Genomic DNA, 21,652 nt, shown 5'->3' on the forward strand with positions numbered 1-21,652 from the left:
TTCTCATGAAATCTGACAGTTTCATAAGGGACTTTTCCCCCTTTTGTTTGGCACTTCTCCTTCCTGCCAACGGAAGTGCCATCCTTTTTTTTTGGCACTTCCCCTTCCTGTGGAAGGGGAAGGATGTGTTTACTTCCCCTTCCACAATGATTGTAAGTTTCCTGAGGCCTCCCCAGTCATGCAAAATGGTGAGTCAATTAAATCGCTTTCTTTATAAATTCCCCAGTCATTGGCAGTCCTTTATGGCAGTGTGAGAACAGACTAATACAGAATCAATTCAGAAATGTATGAGAAAATGTTAACAGAGAGATTGAATATAATTTTTGAAGATCAAACAGAATACTAGACCTGAAAAATGCAATGAATAAAATGAAAAAGATACAATTAAGAATGTCAAAGGCAGACTTAATCAAATAAAACAAATAAGAAAGAAAGGAAGAAAAAAGGCAAACAACAATAACAACAATAAAAATGCAGCTTCTTTTTCTTTTTTCCTTGGAAGGGGTTTATGACACACTCTTCCAGTGGCTACTTAGTGGCCTGGCTTCTAACTAACTTGCATTGGGGAGTTAAAGAGGCAGACAAGTGTTAACCTGAGAAGTAGATAGCCACTTTTCAAGCTTTCTTCTCCAGCTCACTCCAGTGATAATTAAGTCTATTAATTCCACCTGGAAGGAATTTTGTCACACATTTCACACATCAAGTGCCCCAACTTTTACAATTTCCACCTGAGGGACTATATACTAACCCTCCTAGTTCTGGGAGTAGAGGAGACTGGAATGCATGTCTCTTCAAACCACAGTTAAAAAAAGTGACAGTTTTATATGGGCATGTGAGCACATCCGGGGTTACATCACCCAGGAAGAGTAAGGAGAAGAGGTATAGAAAAACCCTGTCCCATTTTTCCCCAGAAGGTGTTTATGCCATGTATCGGTTGCCCCAAATCAGACAGTTACCTCCTGAAGGACTCCTTCTTAAACTTCTTAGCTCTGTGAACAGGGGGACAAGCATATTCTAATCTTTCTAGATCATGGAACAAAAAAGTTGGTTTTAAATGGGAGTGCAACAAATTCCAGGGGCTACTCCCCCTTGAAGAAGTATAGAAAAGGAGCAAGAATGTGCAGCTCTTATTTTCTCTCCAGAAAGGGCTTATGGCACACTCTTCCAGTGGCTTAGTGATGGCCTAGTTATTAATGAACTTGCATTTGGGAGTTAATGGGGTAAACAAACAAGAGCCCTCTGACAGCCAGAGCAAGGGTTTGGCACTTCTTGAGCCTTCCATCCAGCTTGCCCAGTGATAAATCTAGGCTTACTCATTCTTCCTGGAAGGAGTTTGGCTATGGAACAAGTACTGCAAGTTTTATAGCTCTCACCAAATGGACTATCTCTTTAACAACCTAGCTGTGAGAGTCAATGGGGCTTTGTATTCCTGAGCTGCCCTAGACTACAGAAAACAAAGAAGTGGTTTTACAACAAGTTCGTTCCAGAAGCTGTCTATAGCAGAGGGTGTTATGATCAGAGGGTGCAGCATCAGTGTGAGCACAGCATTTCCCACGATCAGAGGGTGCAGCCTGAACATGAGCACAGCATTTGCCACAGATTATCTCCCTGGCTTAATGCAAAGAGTTTTGGACCATAATGCCCATGCTCAGCTTCAACGTGAAGATAGATGAAACTGGAACACACATTCAGCATCCCAATCCTTTCAGTTACATCTAGAGAGTCAGGCTTCTACCTTACCAGTCTCTGGGTACAGATAGGAGGAGGCACATCCTAAGCTCTATGGAGACATCAAAAACAGAGCAAGCAGTCTGAAAAAACACAAATATTTGAGAAGCATCTTAAAATCTCTGACCAGGTGGATTGGTGGAATTCTTTTCCTACAAAATCACAGTTTGACAGGACTGGAAGTTGTAGTTGTCTTATCTAATATGCAGAAATCAACACAAAGAGTCAAGAAAGACAAAGAAACATGGGAATATATAAGAACAAAACAAAACAAATAAATAAACGGAACAAAATCAGGAAGCCAGCCCAAATGAAATGGGGATATATTATTTACCCAAAAGAGAATTAAAAATAATGATTATAAAGATGCTCAGTGAGGTCAGAAGAGGAATGCAAGAAGAAACTCAGAATTTCAACAAAGAGATAGTATAAAAAAGTAGCAAACAGAAATCATGGATCTGAAGAATACTATAACTGAACTGAAATATTCAATAGAGAGGTTCAATAGCAGACTAAATCAAGGAGAAGGAAAAACCAGTGAATTAGAATACAGGCCACTGGAAATCATCCAATCTAAGGAGAAAAAAAAAAACAAAAAACAAGAAAACAAAAGCAAGAGTGAAAAAGGGTGAAGGTAGCCTAAGTGACTTCCAGGACACTACCAAGAGGAAAAACCTATGCATTATTGGCATGTCAGAAGTAGAGGAAGGAGAAAAGGGAACAGAAAACACATCTGAAGAAATGATGGCAAAAACTTCATAAGCCAAAGGAAAAAAAAAGCCTGATCCTAGTAGTAAGCCTAAATGACACCAACTAAGATGAATCCAAGGAGACTCAAACCAGGAAGCATTATAATCATATTGTTAAAAGTTTAAGACAAAAATGGAATGTTTAAAGCAGCAAAAGAGATACAAATCACCATGTATAAGGGAACCCTCATAGACTAACAGCAGATTTCTCAGCAGAAAACTTGCAGGCCAAAAAGAAATAGAATAACTTATTCAAGGTCCTGAAAGGCAAAATTGCCAACCAAGAATACAGTACCCAGAAGACCTATCTTACAAAACATGCTAAAGAGAGTTTTCAAGCTGAACAAAAAGGATGCTGATAAGATTCACGAAATAAAATGAAAATATAAAACTCATTGGTAAAAGTAAGCACACTGTCAAATTGTAAACACTTTAATACTGTAATGGTGGTGGGCAAATCATTTATACCTCCAGTACAAAGATTAAAAAGAAAATATATTAAAAACAAATAGAGGTACTATAATTTGTTGAGGGATACAAATTATAAAAAGATATAAATTGTGACTTCAAAAATATAAACATGGGAATAGAGGGAGCAAAAACTAGAGGTTGTATATGTTATCAAAATAAAGTTGTTATCAATTTAAAATAGGCTGTAATAAGTATGTCTTATGCAAACATCAGGGCAACCCCAAGCCACACCTTAAAATAGCTGTAAAATAAATAAAAAAGAAAAGATCCAAAGAATACCACTAGAGAAAGTCATCAAACCACAAAGGAAGAAAACAAAAGAGGAAGAAAGGAACAAAGGATCTACAATTGAACCAGAAGACAATTAACAAAATGGCAATAGTAACCCTTTACCTATCAATAATTACTTTAAGTGTAAATGCATAAAATTATCCAATTAAAAGTCATAGAGTGTATGAATAGATGAAACAAAGACTCAATTCTATGTTGCCTACAAAAGACTTATTTTACCTTAAGGGAGACTCATAGACTGAAGGTAACATCTTTTTATTATAAAAACTTGCAAGAAATGAGGTATAGAAGAAATGTTCCTCAATGCAATAAAGGCCATATATGACAAGCCAGAACTAAAATCAAGATGGTGAAAGGCTTTTCCACTAAGATCAGGAACAAGACAAGAATGCACTCTCCCACCACTTGTCAACATAGTATTGGAAGTCCTAGTCAGAGAAATTAGGGACCAGAAAAAATAAAAGGCATCCAAATAGGAAAGGATGAAGCGAAATAGTCTCTGTTTGCTGATGTCATTATCTTATATATAAAAAAATCCAAAAATACTACAAAAATCAGTTGGAACTGATAAATAAATCCAGTAATGTTGCAGGATACAAAATCAACTTACAAAATTCAGTAGTGTCTCTAAACACAGTTCAATGTTTAAAACTGTCTGAAAAAGAAATTTAAAAAACAATCCCATTTATAATAGCATAAATACTTAGGAGTAAATTTAACAAAAAATAAAATATCTGTATATTGAAAACTAGAAAACATTGATTAAAAAAACTGAAGATGACACAAGTATATGGAAACATATACCATATTCATTAATCAAAATAATTGTGTTAAAATGTTCATTCTTAAAGTGATCTACAGATTCACTGCTATCAATATCAAAATTCATGTCATTCTTTACCAAAATAAAAAATACGATCTTAAAGTGTGAATGGAACTAAAGGAGCCCCCCATAACCAAAAGAATCTTGAACAAGAAGAACAAAGCAGGAGGCATCACACTGCCAGATTTCAAAATATATTGCACAGCAAAGTAATCAAAACATCATAGTATTGGCATTAAAAACAGACATTTTGGCTAATGAAATAGCATGAGGAATAACCCCACATATCTACAGTAAATTGATTTCTGACAAAGGTACCAATAACACACAATGAAGAAATGGGAGTCTCTTCAATAAATGGTGTTGGGAAAATGGAATATCTACATACAGAAGAGTGAAAATGGACTCTTATCTCATCCCTTACACAAGCATCAATTTTAAATGTATTACAAACCTAAATGTAAGACCTGAAACTATAAAACTATGAGAAGGGACAAATACTGTAAAAGAAAAACTCCATGACATTGATCTGAATGGAGATGTATTGAATATGATGCCAAAAACACAGACAATGAAGACAAAGATACACAAAGTGTTAGTTTTTAGAGAAAAGCTCTCACTCTGTCACTCCATTGCCTATGCTGGAGTGAAGTGGCATGCTCACAGCTCACTGCAGTCTTGACCCCTGGGCCTGAGGGATTCTCCTGCCTCAGCCTCCCTAGTAGCTGGGATAATGTCTAGCTAAGTAAAAAAAAAAAAAAAAAAAAAAAAAATTAGTAGACAGAGGGTCTTGATATGTTGCCCAGGCTACTCTCTAACTGTGAGACCCCATCCCCCAACCTGGTCAATGACCACTGCCTTGGCCTACAAAGGGCTGAAATTACAGGTATGAGCCACTGCTCTAAGTCAAGACTTAACTTTTTGATGGGCTGGTGGATTCAGTTTGCTAGTAATTATATTGAGGATTTTTGGGTATATGTTCATCAGGAATACTGGCTGGAAGTTTTCTTTTTCTACATGTCTCTGCCAGATTTTGGGATCAGAATGATGCTGGCTTCATAGAAAGAGTTAGGGAAGAGTTGTCCTAGATTTTTTTGGAATAGTTTCACTAGGATTGGTAGGACCTCTTCTTTGTATTTTTGTTAGAATTTGGCTGTGAATCCACCTGGTCTAGGGCTTTCATTGGTAGGTAGGGTTTTTTTAAAAATTACTGATTCAATTTCTGAACTAGTCTTTGGTCTATTTAAGTTTTCACTTTCTTCCTTATTCAATCTTGGGAGGTCATTTGTTTCCAGAAATTTACCCATTTTCTCTAGATTCTCTAATTTATTTGCATATGTTTATAACAGTCTTTGAGGATATTTTCTATTCTCGTGGGATCAGTTTTAATATCATCTTGGTCATTTCTGATTGTGTTTATTTGGATATTCTCTTTTTGTCTTTGTAATCTAGCTAATGGTCTATCAATCTAGTTTATTCTTTCAAAGAACCAACTTTTGGTTTTGTTGGCTTTTGTATGACTTTTTACATCCTAATTTTATTCAGATCTACTTATTTTAGTTATTTCTTTTCTTCTGCTAGCTTTGGGTTTGGTTTGCTCTTGTTTTCCACGTTTCTCTCAGTGTGATGTTATATTGTTAATTTGAGATCTTTCTAACCTTTTGGTTTAGGTCTTCAGTGCTATAAACTTTCCTCTTAACACTGCTTTAGCTGCCTCCCAAATTATTTTAATAATGTTGTTTTTGTCTATTTTCATCAATTTCAAAGAATTTTTAAATTTCTCACTTAATGTTGGGAAAATGGAATATCTACATAGAGAAGAGTGAAAACGGACTCTTATCTCACCCCTTATACAAGCATCAATTTTAAATCTATTACAAACCTAAATGTAAGACCTGAAACTATAAAACTATAGCTTTTTTCATTCAGGAGCAAGTTGTTTAATTTCTGTGTAATTATTGACATCTTGACTGTGTAAAGTCTTACTATTTAGGATCATGATACATGTTTATTCAAGCATTTTTAATGTACCTCTGAAAACAGGACATTGGCCAGTAGACCTCATGTTTTTCTGGATATGATGGCAAAGGCCAGAAAGCTAAGGTGTGGGCTCCAGTGCTGCCTATTTCTCCAGAAGTGCCACCTGTCTTGACCCAGGAGACTCCAGAGAGACTATTGTTTGTCCAACCCAGTCCCATCAGGACATCTGTTCACTCATCTCCCATTACAGCTGCCTCTACTGCCAGTGTCCTAAGGATGAGGACCACCATTGGGACCAAGAAGCTGCTGGCTTTCATATTGTCAGTAAGGTGCTTGACAAAGAGCTGAGACCAAATCTGTCTTTATGCAGTCCCAGCTTGGCCTGGCTCCAGGGGTGGGTCTGGTATCTACAAGGAACAAGACATAGCCTTAGCTCTATCAGGAAATATCCACCCCTTTATGGAGGGCCCTGGAATCTTTACCCAAAAATTATTCACGGGGATAAGCGACAGACATTACATTACATCACATCACCACTGATTCTCCCAAGAGCTTTTCTACTTTCTTGCAGAGAAGAAGTGCTGGCTCACTTCTCAGGCAACATTGCAATCAAATTCTTAATATTTTGAAACACTCTGAGACCCAAGAATAGAAGAGAGTTACCCAAGGTCATTCAGCTACTCACTGGGAAATCCAGTCTTGATTATAAAGCCAGGGTGTTTCCCTATTATGCCCTCATCCTACAAACCCCACCCAGATCTACCCTATCATTTTACTCCTCCCAGTATCAAACTGGGCTTTTCTTTCCTTCTTCTCTGGTCTTGAGAAAAACTTTGTAAGGAAGTTTGTTTTAAAAGCTTAATGGCTAATCATTGTGAAACTCTAAGCACAAGAGAAAGAAAAAATGTACTAATGAGATTCAAAATATTTGGGAAGGCAAGAGAAAGTATCAGTAAACTTCAAGATATGTCTTTTGAAATGATCCCATCTGTAGAACAAAGGAAAAAGGAAGAAAAAAGAACATGCCTGAGAATACTGTGGGACATCATCAAGCTTACCTACATAGGCATAGTGGAAGTCCCAGAACAAGAAAAAAACAAAGGGGAAGAAAAAATATTTGAAGTAATAATGGCAATAGTCACATTCTTGATGATATATGTGACTCTATATTTCCACGAATCTCAAAGAACTCCAAGCAGGATAAACTTAAAGAAACCTACATTTATGCATATTATATCCAATTGCGGAAACTCGAAGACAAAGGGAGAAGCCATAAAGCAGCAAGAGAGAAGTAACTCACTACATACAATAGATTCTTAAGATATTAGCTTCAGATTTCTTACCAGAAACCATGTTTGTCAGAAGGCAATGAGAAAACATTTTCAAAGTGCTGAAAAAAAAAACCTATCAGCCAAGAATTCTGTATGTAGCATAATTATCCTTCAAAAAAGAAGGAGAGATGAAAACATTCCTAGTATAAAAAAGTGAGAGTTTGTAGTTAGGAGACTTACTCTATAAGAAATGCTAAAGGGAGTTCTTCAGGCTGAAATGAAAAGAAACTAGACACTATTCAAAGTCATACAAAGAAAGAAAGAACACTGGTAAAAGTAACTACATAGGTAAATATAGAAGCCAACCTTATGAATTACTTGTAACTTCCCACTTTTCTATAAGATTTAAAGGCAAATGCATGAGAATATTTTTATAAAGCTCATTAATGGGTACATGATGTGACAATAAAAACATATAGAAGGTTATACTAATGTGTGAGTGAGCATGAATCCCACTGCCACTGCTTAATGAAGTGCTTTGGCCAGTACCACACATTGGAATATTATGGCCAGAGGACTGGGAACACCTCAGCAATCCAGAGCAGCAGGTTTCTAACTTTGAGGGGCCCAAGAATAAAGCCAGGGGCCTGTTACCACCCCCACTCCAGAGTTAGAGCATGCAGTCCAGGGGTCCTGAACTGAGCCTTGGGCCTTAAAATCATTCCAGAAATGAACCCAGTTGACTGAACTCAACTTATAGCAAAATCAACCACCCAAGGGCATCGAAGAAGATAAAAGCAAACAAAACAAAAAACAACTCATCCAAAGGACAGCAACTTCAAATGTTGAAGGAACGTTGCCTGCAAAGATGAGAAAGAACCAACGCAAGAACTCTGGCAACTCAAAAGGTGGCAGTGTGTTTTTACCTCCAAATGACCACATTAGTTTTCCAGAAATGGTTCTTAACCAGGCTTAAATGGCTGAAATGGCAGAAATAGAATTCAGAATATGGATAGGAATGAAGATGATTGAGATTCAGGAGAAACTAAAAACCCATTCCATGAAATCTTAGGAATACAATAAAATGATACCAGGAATAAAGATATAGTGGCCATTTCAAGAAAGAACAAAACTGATCTGATAGAACTGAAAATCTGACTTCAAGGTTTTCAGAATACAATTGCAAGTATTAACAGCAGAATCAACCAAGATGAGGAAAGAATCTCAGAGCTTAAGACCTCAAAGCTATTTTGGTTCTTCAAAATAACTCAGTCAGACAAAAATAAAGCAAAAACGATTATGAAAAATGAGGAAAACCTCCAAGAAATATGGGAATATGTAAAGAGACCAAATCTGTGACTCACTGGTGTTCCCGAAAGGAGGGAGAGAAAGTGAGGAACTTGGAAAACATATTTGAGAATATTACCCATGAAAATTTGCCCAACCTCATTAGAGAGGCCAAGATTCAAATTCAGGACATGCAGAGAACCCCTGCAAAATATCATACTAGATGACCAACCCCAAGATGCATAATCATCAGATTCTCCAAGGTCAAAATAAAACAAAAAATGTTAAGGGCAGCTAGAAAGAAGAGGCAGGTCACCTACAAAGGGAAGCCCATCAGGCTAATGACAAACCTGTCAGCAGAAACCGTACAAGCCAGGAGAAATTGGGGGCCTATATTCAGCATTTTTAAAGAAAAGAAATTCCAACCGAGAATTTAATATCCAGCCAAACTAAGCTTCATAAGTCAAGGAGAAATACAATCTTTTCCAAGGAAGGAAATGCAAAGAGAATTCATTACCACCAGACCTGCCTTACAAAAGGCCCTAAAGGGAGTCCTGAATATGGAAAGGAAAGACCATTACCAGCCACTAAAAAAACACACTTAAGTACACAAACCACTGACACTATAAAGCAACCACACAACCAAATTTTGTATCAACCAGGTAACAATACAATGACAGGATCAAAACCACACCTATCTATATTAACCTTGAATGTAAAAAGGCTAAATGTCCCAATTAAAAGGCACAGAGTGGTAAGTTGGATAGAGAATCAAGAGCCAACTCTATGCTGTCTTCAAGAGTCCATCTCACATGCAATGACACCTATAGGCTCAAAGTAAAGGGATGCAGAAAAATCTACCAAACAGACACAACACAGAAAAAGCCAGGTGTTCCTATTCTAATTTCAGGCAAAACAGACTTTAAACCAATAGAGATTAAAAACACACACACACACAAAGAAGGGCATTAGAGAATGGTGAAAGGCTTAGTTCAGCATGAAGACCTAGCTATCTTAAATATATATGCATCTAGCACAGGAGCACCCAGATTCTTAAGTCAAGCTCCTAAAGACCTATGAAGAAACTTAGATAACCACACAATAATAGTGGGAGACTTTAACACCCCACTGACAGAATTAGACAGATCTTTGAGGCAGAAAATAACAAAGATATTTGGGACCTGAACTCAACGCTGAACCAAATGGACCTAACAGATATCTACAGAACTCCCCACCCAAAACCAACATAATACTCACTCTTCTCATTTGCACATGCCACATACTCTAAAATTGACCTCACAATTTGACATAAAACAATCTTCAGCAAATTCAAAAATACCACATTCATACCAACCACACTCTTGGACCACAGCACAATAAAAATAGAAATCAATGCAAAGAAAATTGCTCAAAGCCATGCAATTACACGGAAATTAAACAACCAGCTTCTTAATGACGTCTCAGTAAATAATGAAATTAAGGCAGAAATCAAGAAATTCTTTGAAACTAGTGAAAAAAAAATACAGCATACCAGAATCTGTGGGACATAGCCAAAGCAGTGTTAAGAGAAAAGTTTATAACACTAAATGCCCACATTAAAAAATTAGAAAGATCTCAAATTAGCAACTTAAGATTACAACTAGAGGAACTAGAGAAACCAGAGTAAACCAACACCAAATCTAGCAGAAGACAAGAAGTAACAAAAGTAAGAGCTGAACTGAGGGAAACTGAGACACAAAAAAAACACGCAAAAAATCAATGAATCCAGAAGCTGTTTCCTTAAAAGAATAAAGAAGATTGATATATTATTAGCTAGGGGGATAAAGAAAAAAAGAGAGAAGATCCAAGTAAACACAACCAGAAATCACAAAGGGGATGTTATCACTAACCCCACAGAAATACAAACAACTCTCGGAGACTACTTGGAACACTCTGCAGACAAATTAGAAAACCTAAAGGAAATGGATAATATTCTAGAATTGTACAACCTCAAGATTCAATCAGAAAGAAATTGAATCCCAAAAGCAATGGCAACAAAAGCCAAAATTGACAAATGGGATCTAATTAAACTAAAGAGCTGCTGCACAGCAAGAGAAACTACCAACAGAGTGAACAGAGTGAACAGGCAACCTACGGAATGGGAGAAAATTTTTGCAATCTACTCATCTGACAAAGGGCTAATATCCAGAATCTACAAAGAACTCAAACAAATTTACAAGAAAAAAACAAACAACCCCATCAAAAAGTGGGCAAAGGATATGAACAGACACTTCTAAAAAGAAGACATTTATGCAGCCAACAGACACATGAAAAAATGCTGATCATCACTGGCCATCAGAGAAATGCAGATCAAAACCACAATGAGATACCATCTCACACCAGTTAGAATGGTGATCATTAAAAAGTCAGGAAACAACAGGTACTGGAGATGATGTGGAGAAATAGGAACACTTTTACACTGTTGGTGGGACTGTAAACTAGTTCAACCATTGTGGAAGACAGTGTGGCGATTCCTCAAGGATCTAGAACTAGAAATACTATTTGACCCAGCCATCCCATTACTGGGTATATACCCAAAGGATTATAAATCATGTGGCTATAAAGACACATGCACACGTATGTTTATTGCAGCACTATTCACAATAGCAAAGACTTGGAACCAACCCAAAATTCCATCAATGATAGACTGGATTAAGAAAAGGTGGCACATATACATCATGGAATACTATGCAGCTATAAAAAAGGATGAGTTCGTGTCCTTTGTAGGGACATGGATGAAGCTGGAAACCATCATTCTCAGCAAACTATCACAAGGACAAAAAACCAAACACCACATGTTCTCACTCATAGGTGGGAATTGAACAATGAGAACACTTGGACACAGGAAGGGGAACATCACACACCAGGGCCTGTCATGGGGAGCGGGGAGGGATAGCATTAGGAGATATACCTAATGTAAATGACGAGTTAATGGGTGCAGCACACCAGCATGGCACATGTATACATATGTAACAAACCTGCATGTTGTGTACATGTACCCTAGAACTTAAAGTATAATAAAAATATATACATAAAAAAATTAAAAGGCTATTAACTTCAAAAAAAAAAAGGCTACCAACAAGAAAAAGCTCAGGACCAAACAATTCACAGTCAAATTTATAACATGTATAAAGAAAAGCTCATATTGCTCCTACTGAAACTATTCCAAAAAACTGGAGAGGAGGGACTCCTCCCCAACTCATTCTATTAGGCATCATCCTGATACCAAAACCTGGCAGAGACACAACAACAAAAAAAACTTCAGGCCATTGTCCTTGGCAAACACTGATGCAAAACTCCTTAACAAATTACTAGCAAATCAAATCCAACAACACATCAAGAAGCGAATCCACCATGATCAAGTAGGCTTTAACTTTGGGATGCAAGGTTGGTTCAACACTTGTGAATTAATAATTGTGATTCACTACATACACAGAACTGAAAACAAAAATGTGATTATCACAACAGATGCAGAAAAAGGTTTTGATAATGTTCAGTGTTCCTTCATGTTAAAAACCCTCAATAAACTAGGCATTGAAGGAACATACTTGAAAGTAATGAGTCATTTCTGAAAATCCTACAGCCAAGATAATAGTAAATGGGCAAAAGCTGGAAGCATTTCCCTTGAATAACAGAACAAGACAAGGATTCCCTCTCTCACCTCTCCTATTCAACATAGCACTGGAAGTCCTAGCTAGAGGAATCAGGAAAGAGAAAGAAATAAGAAGTTTCCAAATAGGAAGAGAGGAAGTTAAACTATCCCTGTTTGTAGGCAATATGATTCTATACCTAGAAAACCCCATAGTTTCTGTCTAAAAGCTTCTTGATCTGATAAACCACTTCAGAAAAGTTTCAGGATACAAACTTAATGCACAAAAGTCAGCAGCATTCCTATATACCAACAAATCTAAGCTGAGATAAATCAGAAATGCAATCTCATTAACAATAGCCAAATAAGAAAAAAATTCCTAGGAATATAGCTAACCCAGGAAGTGAAACATCTCTACAACAAGAATTACAAACCACTACTCAAAGAAATAAGAGATGACACAAATAAATGGAAAAACATTCCTATGCTCATGGTAAGGAAGAATCAATATTGTCAAAATGGCCATACTACCCAAAACAATTTACAGATTCAATTCTATTCCTATGAAACTACCAATGACATTCTTCACAAAAGTAGAAAAAACTATTTTAAAATTTATATGGAACCAAAAAAGAGCCTGAATAGCTGAGTCAATCCTAAGCAAAAAGACAAAGTGGGAGGCGACACATTACTTGACTGCAAACTATACTTCAAGGCTACAGTAACCAAAACTGCATGGTACTGGTACAAAAACAGATACCTAGAACAATGGAACATTACAGAGCCCAGAAATAATTAATGCTGCAAACCTACAACTATCTAATCTTCAACAAAATCAACAAAAAAAGAAACAATGGGGGAAGGGACTTCCTATTAAATAAATGATTCTGGAATAACTGGCTAGCCATATGCAGAAGATTGAAATTGTACCCCTTCCTTAAACCATATACAAAAATCTACTCAAGATGTATTAAAGACTTAAATGTAAAACATAAAACTATAAAACCCTGCAAGGTAACCTAGGAAATATGATTCTGGACGTAGAACTTGGTAAATATTTCATGATGAAGATGCCAAAAGCAATAGCAACAAAAACAAAACTTGACAAATAGGACCTAGTTAAACTAAAAAGCTTCTGCACAGCAAAAGAAACTATCAGCACAGTAAACCAACAACCTACAGAATAGAAGAAAATATTTGTGAGCTATGTGTCCAACAAAGGTCTAATATCCAGAATCTATAAGGAACTTAAACCAGTTAACAAGCAAAAAACAGACAACCCCATTAGAAAGTGGGCAAAGGACATGAACAGAAACTTCTCAAAAGAAAACATACACATGGCCAACAAACAAATGAAAAAATGCTCAACATCACAGATCATTAGAGAAATGAAAATCCAAACAGCAATTGAGATAGCATCTCACACCAGTCGTTATAACATAACATATGCTTCAAGGTTGTAGAGAAAAGGGAACATTTATATACTGCTGGTGGGAATGTAAATTAGTTCAGCCAGCATGGAAAGCAGTATGGCAATTTCTCAAAGAACTTAAAACAGAATTACCATTCAACCCAAGATATTCCATTAATGGTTATATACCCAAAGGAATATAAATCATTCTATCATAAAGACACATCCATGTAGTATGTGCATCACAGCACTATTCACAATGTCAAAGACATAGAATCAACCTAATTGCTCATCAATGATAGACTGGATAAAGAAAATGTGGTACATAAACACCATAGAATACTATGAGTCATAAAAAAGAACAAGATCACGTCCTTTGCAGCAACATGGATGGAGCTGGAGGCCATTATCCTAAGCAAACTAACACAAGAACAGAAAAGCAAATACCACATTTTCTCACGTATAAATGAAAACTGAACATTGAGTACATATGGACACAAAGAAGGGAACAATGGACACTAGGGCCTACTTGAGGGTAGAGAATGGGAGGAGGGTGAGGATCAAAAAACGAATCGAGTACTATGCTGATTACCTGGTGATGAAATACTTCTGCACACGGACCACCCCATGACATGAAATTTACCTATACAACAAACCTGCACATGTACCCCTGAAACTAAAATAAAAGTTAAAAATAAAACCCCAAAATTAGACACACAGTCTGTTCATGAGGCTTGATGGAAGCAGCAGGCAAGTTTATCCACTACTGGTGGGATTACAATATGGTACAACCCCTATCAAGGGAAATATGGCAATATTATCAAAATTTCAAATGCATTTCACCTTTGTATAAGCAAATATACTTCTGGGAATCTGGTTCACAAGAAAGAAAGCTAAGAAAGGCCACATGTGGTATAGTTTGTAATGGCAAAATATTGGAAACAACTTGCGAGGGTAGTAATGTGGGTTTATTGAAAGCTAAGGTAGTCTATAAATGATTCGCTCTGCAGCTTTCTCTCTCTCTCTCTCTCTCTCTCTCTCTCTCTCCAAGCAATCAAAGAACTAGAACATTACTAATAACCAACAACTTAAATCAACCCGTGTCCTTCTCACCCATCCAGAAGGTTTTCTTCTCTCATTTCCAGAGTTAGCCACTACCTTGTATGTCATTTTTATAGTTTTTTCATTTTTTATGTATCCCTTTTTGAGCTTTGCTTCATATGTAAATATGCCTAGGCAATATATTTCCCAGTTTTCCTTCATTTTGAGTTTTATGACAAGTGGGTAATTCTAAATATTGTCACTGTGGACTTGTGTTGTTTATTCAACATTATTTTAATTATAGTCATATTGTGCATGGCTGTAATTCAGTTATTTTCACAATTGTATAATACTTCCTTGCATTAATATGTCATGACATATTTATGCATTAATATGTCATGAGGTATTTATCCAGTATTTTAGTATTGGTAATATGGACTGTTTCCAGGATGTTGTTGTTAAAAACAGTACTTTTATGAACATTATTGTGCATGTTTCTTGGTAAACATGTGGAAATATTTTCCTTAATTAAATCTTTAGGAGTGCAATTGCTGAATTATAGATTGTGTACACATTCAATTTTACTAGCTGATGTCAAAGTATTTTCAAATAAGTTTCACCAATATAGACTCTTATTAGTAATGCATGAAAGTTTCTTTTCTACTGCAAATCAATAAGAAAAGATAAACAACCCATTCAAATCTAAAATAAAAGTTGAAATTAAATAAATAAGTAAATAAAAGGTAAGATACTTGAATTGGCACTTCACAAAACAGGATAGCCAAATGGATAATAGAAATATTAAAAATGGGCCGGGCACAGTGGCTCATGTCTGTAATCCTAGTACTTTGGGAGGCCAAGGCAGGTGGATCATCTGAGGTCAGGAGTTCGAGACAAGCCTGACCAACATGGTGAAACTGCAAAATATAAAAATTAGCTGGGCATGGTGGCATGTGCCTGTAATCCCAGCTACTTGGGAGGCTGAGGCAAGAGAATCACTTGAACCTGGGAGGTGGAGGTTGCAGTGAGCTGAGATTGTGCCATTGAACTCCAGCCTGGGCGACAAGAGCGAAATTCCATCTCAAAAAAAAAAAAAAAAAGGAATATTAAAAATGGGTCAGCTTCGCCAGTTATTAGGAAAGTGTAAATTCAAATCACAGGAAATCCCACAAGATGTTCACCTGAATGGCTAATGGAAAGGCAAATCATATCAAGCATTGGTGAGATTATGGAGCAAATGGAATGCTCACACATTGCTGATAGCAGTGTGAATTGGTACAATGATGTTGGAAAATTGATTGCAGTATTTATGACAGCTGGATATATCTATACTCTGTGATCTGTACTCTGTGATCCAGCAATTCCATTCCTAACCATATATCCAAAATAAATGCATACCTATGTTCTGCAAGAGATACGTACAAGAATATTCATAGCAACACTATAATAGCTAAAACCTAGAAATATCCAATGTATATTGACAGTAGAATGAATATATAACATTTTTGGTATTTTTCATATAATAGAATACTGTACAGCAGTGAAAATGATGAACTATAGGTGTAGGCTTCAAAATGGATGACTCTCAAAAATATAATGTTGAGCAACATAAGCAGGACATATGAACACTATACCTTAGATTTCATACAAATTGAAAAAGTATACTAAACTGAATATATATTTCAGAATACGGACAGAAGTGGCATAACTATAAAGGAAAGCAAGGGCTAATTACCATAAAATCTTAGGAAGCAGTTATCTCTGGGGAGGAAGGAGAATGAAGCAATTGAGGAGAGGCATGGAGCATAGATATAGCAAATTTCTCCTCCTTTACCTGGCAGCTCATTTTAATGCTATTCTTTAAAGAATACAGGTATTTTCTGTGAGCTTTTTATTTGTTTGTATGGCTTATTGTACAATGAGCTTTTGTGTAAGGTAGCCAAAGGCTTCAACAGTCTGACATTCGTTTATGTCTCCCTCAGTTTCAGGCTTGGTGGGCATGTGGTCAGAGTCTAAATCGACAAGGGGTGGGGATTTCACCAGCTGAATTAGTGTCCAATAATTAGTTTGTTACCTTCCCTGCCTTAACTCCACCTCAACTCGGTGACTTTCTTAACTCAGATTCTGTCCCTGACAATACCCAACTTCAGGATATTCATTTCTATTACTCAGAACTTTTGGTAACAATGACAGAATAGTAAGTCAGACTAGCTGAAGCAGAGGGCTAATTTATTGCCTCATAACCCAACCATGAGAAGGGTGTGTGAAGAACTGCTCTCAAGGTAAAGGAGGGAAGCCTGGCTGTGTCATCTGAATCTTCTCTCACCATCACTTCTCTCCTTGTCTCAGTGTATTAGGGTCATTTTTCTCAGACAGTTGATCTCCACCCCCAGACTTAGATAACCACTTCTGGAATTCCCTGGTTCATATATATCACCTTTTCCAGAAGAAAGAACCCCCTTTTTCCCCTTTCATTACTCATTCAAATAAAATATGTTAATAGACCAGACCAAGCCTCACACACAACACACACACACACACACACACACACACACACACACACACACACTCCTACCTGTGGTCAGGGGTCAGGCTTTCAATGATTAGCAGTCCCCATTAGACTCACAAGTTGATGGTTCAAAGAGACAACAATTCTTCACAAGAAACAGGGTGCTGTTCAAAGAAGTGGGGAGGCATGCTGGACACACACACTGTAGATGTCCAATGTATACATGATACGTGTTTTCTACTCTTCTGATTATTTTCTCGCTACCACTGTGATTTCAAGGGCATCATCCCTCTTCAGACCTAGAATTCCACCTTCCAATTACTTTCTTGATGCATCTGAAAGGCCATCTCTGAAACAGCAAAGTGCAATAATTAGTCATTATGTATTCAAGGCAAATTTGTCTTACAGAGTTTTTTGCAGGACCAGGGAAGAAGGAAGGAAATGCCCAGTTTGATGCTGGGAGTGGTAAAATGATAAAGTAGATCTGGGTGGGGTTTATAGCACCAGAGCATAATGGGGAAACACCTTGGTTTTGTAATCAAGACTGGATCTACCAGTGACTTGCTGAATAACCTTCGGTGATTCCTGTCTCTTCTTGGGTCTCACTGTATTTCAAAACATGAAGAATTTCATTGTAATGTTACCTAATAAGTGACAGCACTTCTACTCTGTGAGAAAGTAGGAAAACTCTTGGGACAATCAGAGATGATGTGACGTAATGTCCATTAGTTCTTCCTGTGACTAATCCTGAGGGAAAGCCCCCAGGTCCCTCCCAGAATGGGATGGATATTTCCCAATACAGCTGAGGAACTATCCCTTGTAAATACCACAGACCTGCCCCTGGAGCCAGGCCAAGCTGGACTGCATAAAGATTGGTATGGCCTTAGCTCTTAGCCAAACACCTTCCTGACACCATGAGGGCCAGCAGCTTCTTGATCGTGGTGGTGTTCCTCATCGCTGGGACGCTGGTTCTAGAGGCAGCTGTCACGGGAGGTGAGTGAACAGGTGACCTGCTGGGCTGGGATGGACTAAGGGGAGACCCTCTGGGACACCCTGGGCCAGGACAGGGAGCACTTCTGAAGCAGTAGGCAGCACTGGAGCCCAGATTTCAGCTTTCTGTTCTTTGCCATCATATTCAGAAAAAATAGGACTTTGGCTGGTGGACTCCACGTGCTTTCCACCTCAGTGACTGAGATATCAGGACTGTTTGTGGAAATAATGTTGGTATGTGGCCTTGGCCTCAGATGTCAATACCTGTGCAGAATGTGCAATAAAATAATGAACTCCAGGATTTTAAACCTTGGGGGTGGACACAGTCCCCTGTTTCTCTGCCCCATAAAAGCACTGGAGTAATCAGTACTCTAAAAGGAGGTTAAGAAACAACAAGCCTTCAGGAATCATGCTGTTTGAGGACCCCCATTTTATAAGGAGGGAACCAAAATGTAGAAATGAGTGAGCAATTGCCAAGGTAATTCCCAGAGCCAGGATGGGGCTCAAGTCTCCTAGTATGTGGCTCAGGGTTCTTTCCTACTCCAATGCGCTTCCTAACAAATGACAATGTGTCCTCTTCACTGCTGGGTGTCACCCCAGTCTGACCACTGCTCCTGAGAGACTTGGAGTAGAGGAAGGGGGAAGAAACAAATACTCAAGGGAACTCTGGTCCTGTAGACCCCCCCAAAAAAGGAAGAGCCTTCCAAGAGTGTAGCTCCCCCAGGTGTACCTTCCCTACTCAGGTCATGGTTTGAGGATGCTGCAGTAAGCAGTGGATGGACCCAGACCCAGAGGAAAGACATGGCAGCTGAAGCAGGGGCTTACTGGGTATAAATGTGGGCTCGTTTCTTCTTTTAACAGTTCCTGTTAAAGGTCAAGACACTGTCAAAGGCCGTGTTCCATTCAATGGACAAGATCCCGTTAAAGGACAAGTTTCAGTTAAAGGTCAAGATAAAGTCAAAGCGCAAGAGCCAATCAAAGGTCCAGTCTCCACTAAGCCTGGCTCCTGCCCCGTTATCTTGATCCGGTGCGCCATGTTGAATCCCCCTAACCGCTGCTTGAAAGATACTGACTGCCCAGGAATCAAGAAGTGCTGTGAAGGCTCTTGCGGGATGGCCTGTTTCGTTCCCCAGTGAGGTGAGCACTAGCTGGAGAAAGAGGAGACCCCTGAAGACACAAAAGAAGGCTGAGCGGTGGGGAAGCATCCCAGGTTGGTGGGAGGGAGGTTGTGGGAGGTGACAGAAAGACTGGGAGACTGAGGGGTCTGAGAGGCTATAACCAGAGTGCCTAGAAGGATGATCTGTCTTCCTCACTGCCTCTGAGTGCTTTGATGTGCTGACTCTCATCTCTGATACTCTTCTCTTCCACAGATGGAGCCTGTCCTTGCTGCACCTGTGCCGTCCCCAGAGCTACAGGCCCCATCTGGTCCTAAGTCCCTGCTGCCCTTCCCCTTCCCACACTGTCCATTCTTCCTCCCATTCAGGATTCCCAAGCCTGGAGCTGCCTCTCTCATCCACTTTCCAATAAAGAGTTCCTTCTGCTCCACTTGTTTCTGGTTCCTATGACTTCTGGGCTCCTGGATGCTTTGGGGAAATGGATGTAGAATTGGGACTTCTTCTCTCCAGTGAAGAGGGGAAAGGGTCCCATGGTGAAAGAGAGCAGGGCGGGGGGAGGAAACAGGAGGCCTATTGCTAGGGTTTCATATTACAAATCCAATAATCAGCCCCAGTGCTGCCAGCTCCTTTTCACCAGGAAATGGAAATATGGAAATCTTGCCTTTGGCCAAGGACCAGGAAAAACACAAAACACAAAAAATAAATAAACATTACATAAACCATAAGCAGGTCTTTTTTTTCCAATCCACCATCAGTCCTGACCTGGCTACTGTCGGCCTTGCCAGTGTGACCAGCCAACCCTTATGGCTGCAACTACAGCTCCCCACTTCCTTCTCATTAATGTTTTCCAGGAATCTATGTCTTTCCAACACCACATAGAAAGGATGATGTTACAGATGCTGCAAAATTCCTGCTCTTTAGAATTTCACTGGTTTATGCCTGAGATTCCTCCATGATGTAGCATTCCTTTAGGTTAAGCAATATTCTCTTCCAGATTTCTGTTTTAAGATGTGAATGAGGAGGCAAGATACACTAAGTCCTTCATACTATGGTGTCAGAGATTTGGGTGAATAGCATTCTCTGGAGACATACATGTTGGGGGCAGGGCAGACTTGAGTAGTGGAGAAAGGGGCAGGAATATGAACAACCTCATGGCTCTCCTGTTGACCCACTCGTCCCACTGCGATTGCACAAGGAAACTCTCAGAGAAGGCCACAGCCCCCAGGAGGGGAGCAGCCTGGGTGAAGGGGAATAAGCACAGGCTTGACAGTCAGGTGATCTGAGCACTGGCTTTGCCTCCCCACGTATTGGGTGACCTCTGGCAAATGTATGTCCCCCTTCCAGGCCTCAGAGGTCTATTTCAGTTGAGGGGGTAACGTATAATTATTCTGCAAAGGAAGGTCTAATCCTGCCACTCTGGGATATGAAACAGCTCTTCTTTGTGTATTGGGTTCTTGCTCTGAGATGACACGGGGAGCAGAGGCTTGGGGTGAGACAATGTGGATCCCTGCACCACTTTGCCCCATCCACGAGCATCTGAGCCATGATTTTTCCCTACTGTTCAGGGGCTAGTCCGAACAACTGTAGGGCTTTGACACTAGGGTGTCTTGGAGTACAGGTGACAGCAGTACCCAAACTTCTGGCTTGACAAATACAAAATACATCATTGGAGGAAATAATGGTTTCTGTTTTTTAATATTTACTCTATTTCCTATACCTAGTAGATTACATGTATTGTCACTTATTTTTCATAAGTCCCTTTCAGATGGCCATTATACATATTTTATTTTCTAATTTTGTAAAAAGATTGAAGCTAAGAGAGATTAAGTAACCATTAAAAGCCACAAGGTTAGTAAGTGATAGTAAATGATATTTTTATTATATGCTAGCAACAATCAGTTAGACACGCTGCATTTTCTATTATTAATATCAACAAAATCACACAATTGCTATAAATAAACAAGAGAGAGGCAGAGCTTTAGAAAAGAAATCTATGTAACTTTTCAGAGGCATATAAAAATGTTTGAATATACACAAACTCACACTACATGAATATGCACATATCACAATACATGAAGACTATGTGGTGAAGATGTCACTATTTACTCAATATTTAATATTTATTTAATTTATCCCTAAGGTGTATTATATCCAAAATCCATTTTTAATATGGTGTGGTTATGGAGGTTAAGGGAACTTGAAACCATACTTAAGTTTATGGGGAAGCATAAATTCTTGTGAATAGGCAAAGATGTTTACAAATGAAGATTAACCCTAGGGCACTGGAACCTCCTAGACTTAAAAAAAAGTTGTGCAAAGTAACAATAATCAATATGTTGTTTTTGTTAGAAGAATAGT

General features: G+C 38.4%; 1 protein-coding gene across 1 annotated transcript; it reads left to right on the plus strand.

Annotated features, from left to right (window-relative positions):
- Positions 1–18,055: 18,055 nt before the first annotated feature.
- On the plus strand, positions 18,056–19,724 carry PI3 (peptidase inhibitor 3). The gene is made up of 3 exons (XM_004062222.5): positions 18,056–18,182; positions 19,041–19,316; positions 19,550–19,724. The coding sequence occupies exons 1-2, from the start codon at positions 18,104–18,106 to the stop codon at positions 19,313–19,315; spliced, it is 354 nt and encodes a 117-aa protein (XP_004062270.1). The 5' UTR covers positions 18,056–18,103; the 3' UTR covers position 19,316; positions 19,550–19,724.
- The last annotated feature ends 1,928 nt before the right edge of the window (positions 19,725–21,652 follow it).

This window comes from Gorilla gorilla, chromosome 21 (assembly GCF_029281585.2).
Source record: "Gorilla gorilla gorilla isolate KB3781 chromosome 21, NHGRI_mGorGor1-v2.1_pri, whole genome shotgun sequence".
NCBI lineage: Eukaryota > Metazoa > Chordata > Mammalia > Primates > Hominidae > Gorilla > Gorilla gorilla.

What these genes read in the sequence shown, in the direction of transcription:
- PI3 (XM_004062222.5), top strand. Translation starts at nt 18,104, where the DNA reads ATGAGGGCCAGCAGCTTCTTGATCGTGGTGGTGTTCCTCATCGCTGGG. An exon ending in AGAGGCAGCTGTCACGGGAG is followed by an intron (nt 18,183 to 19,040) that starts GTGAGTGAACAG and finishes TTCTTTTAACAG; the next exon opens with TTCCTGTTAAAGGTCAAGAC.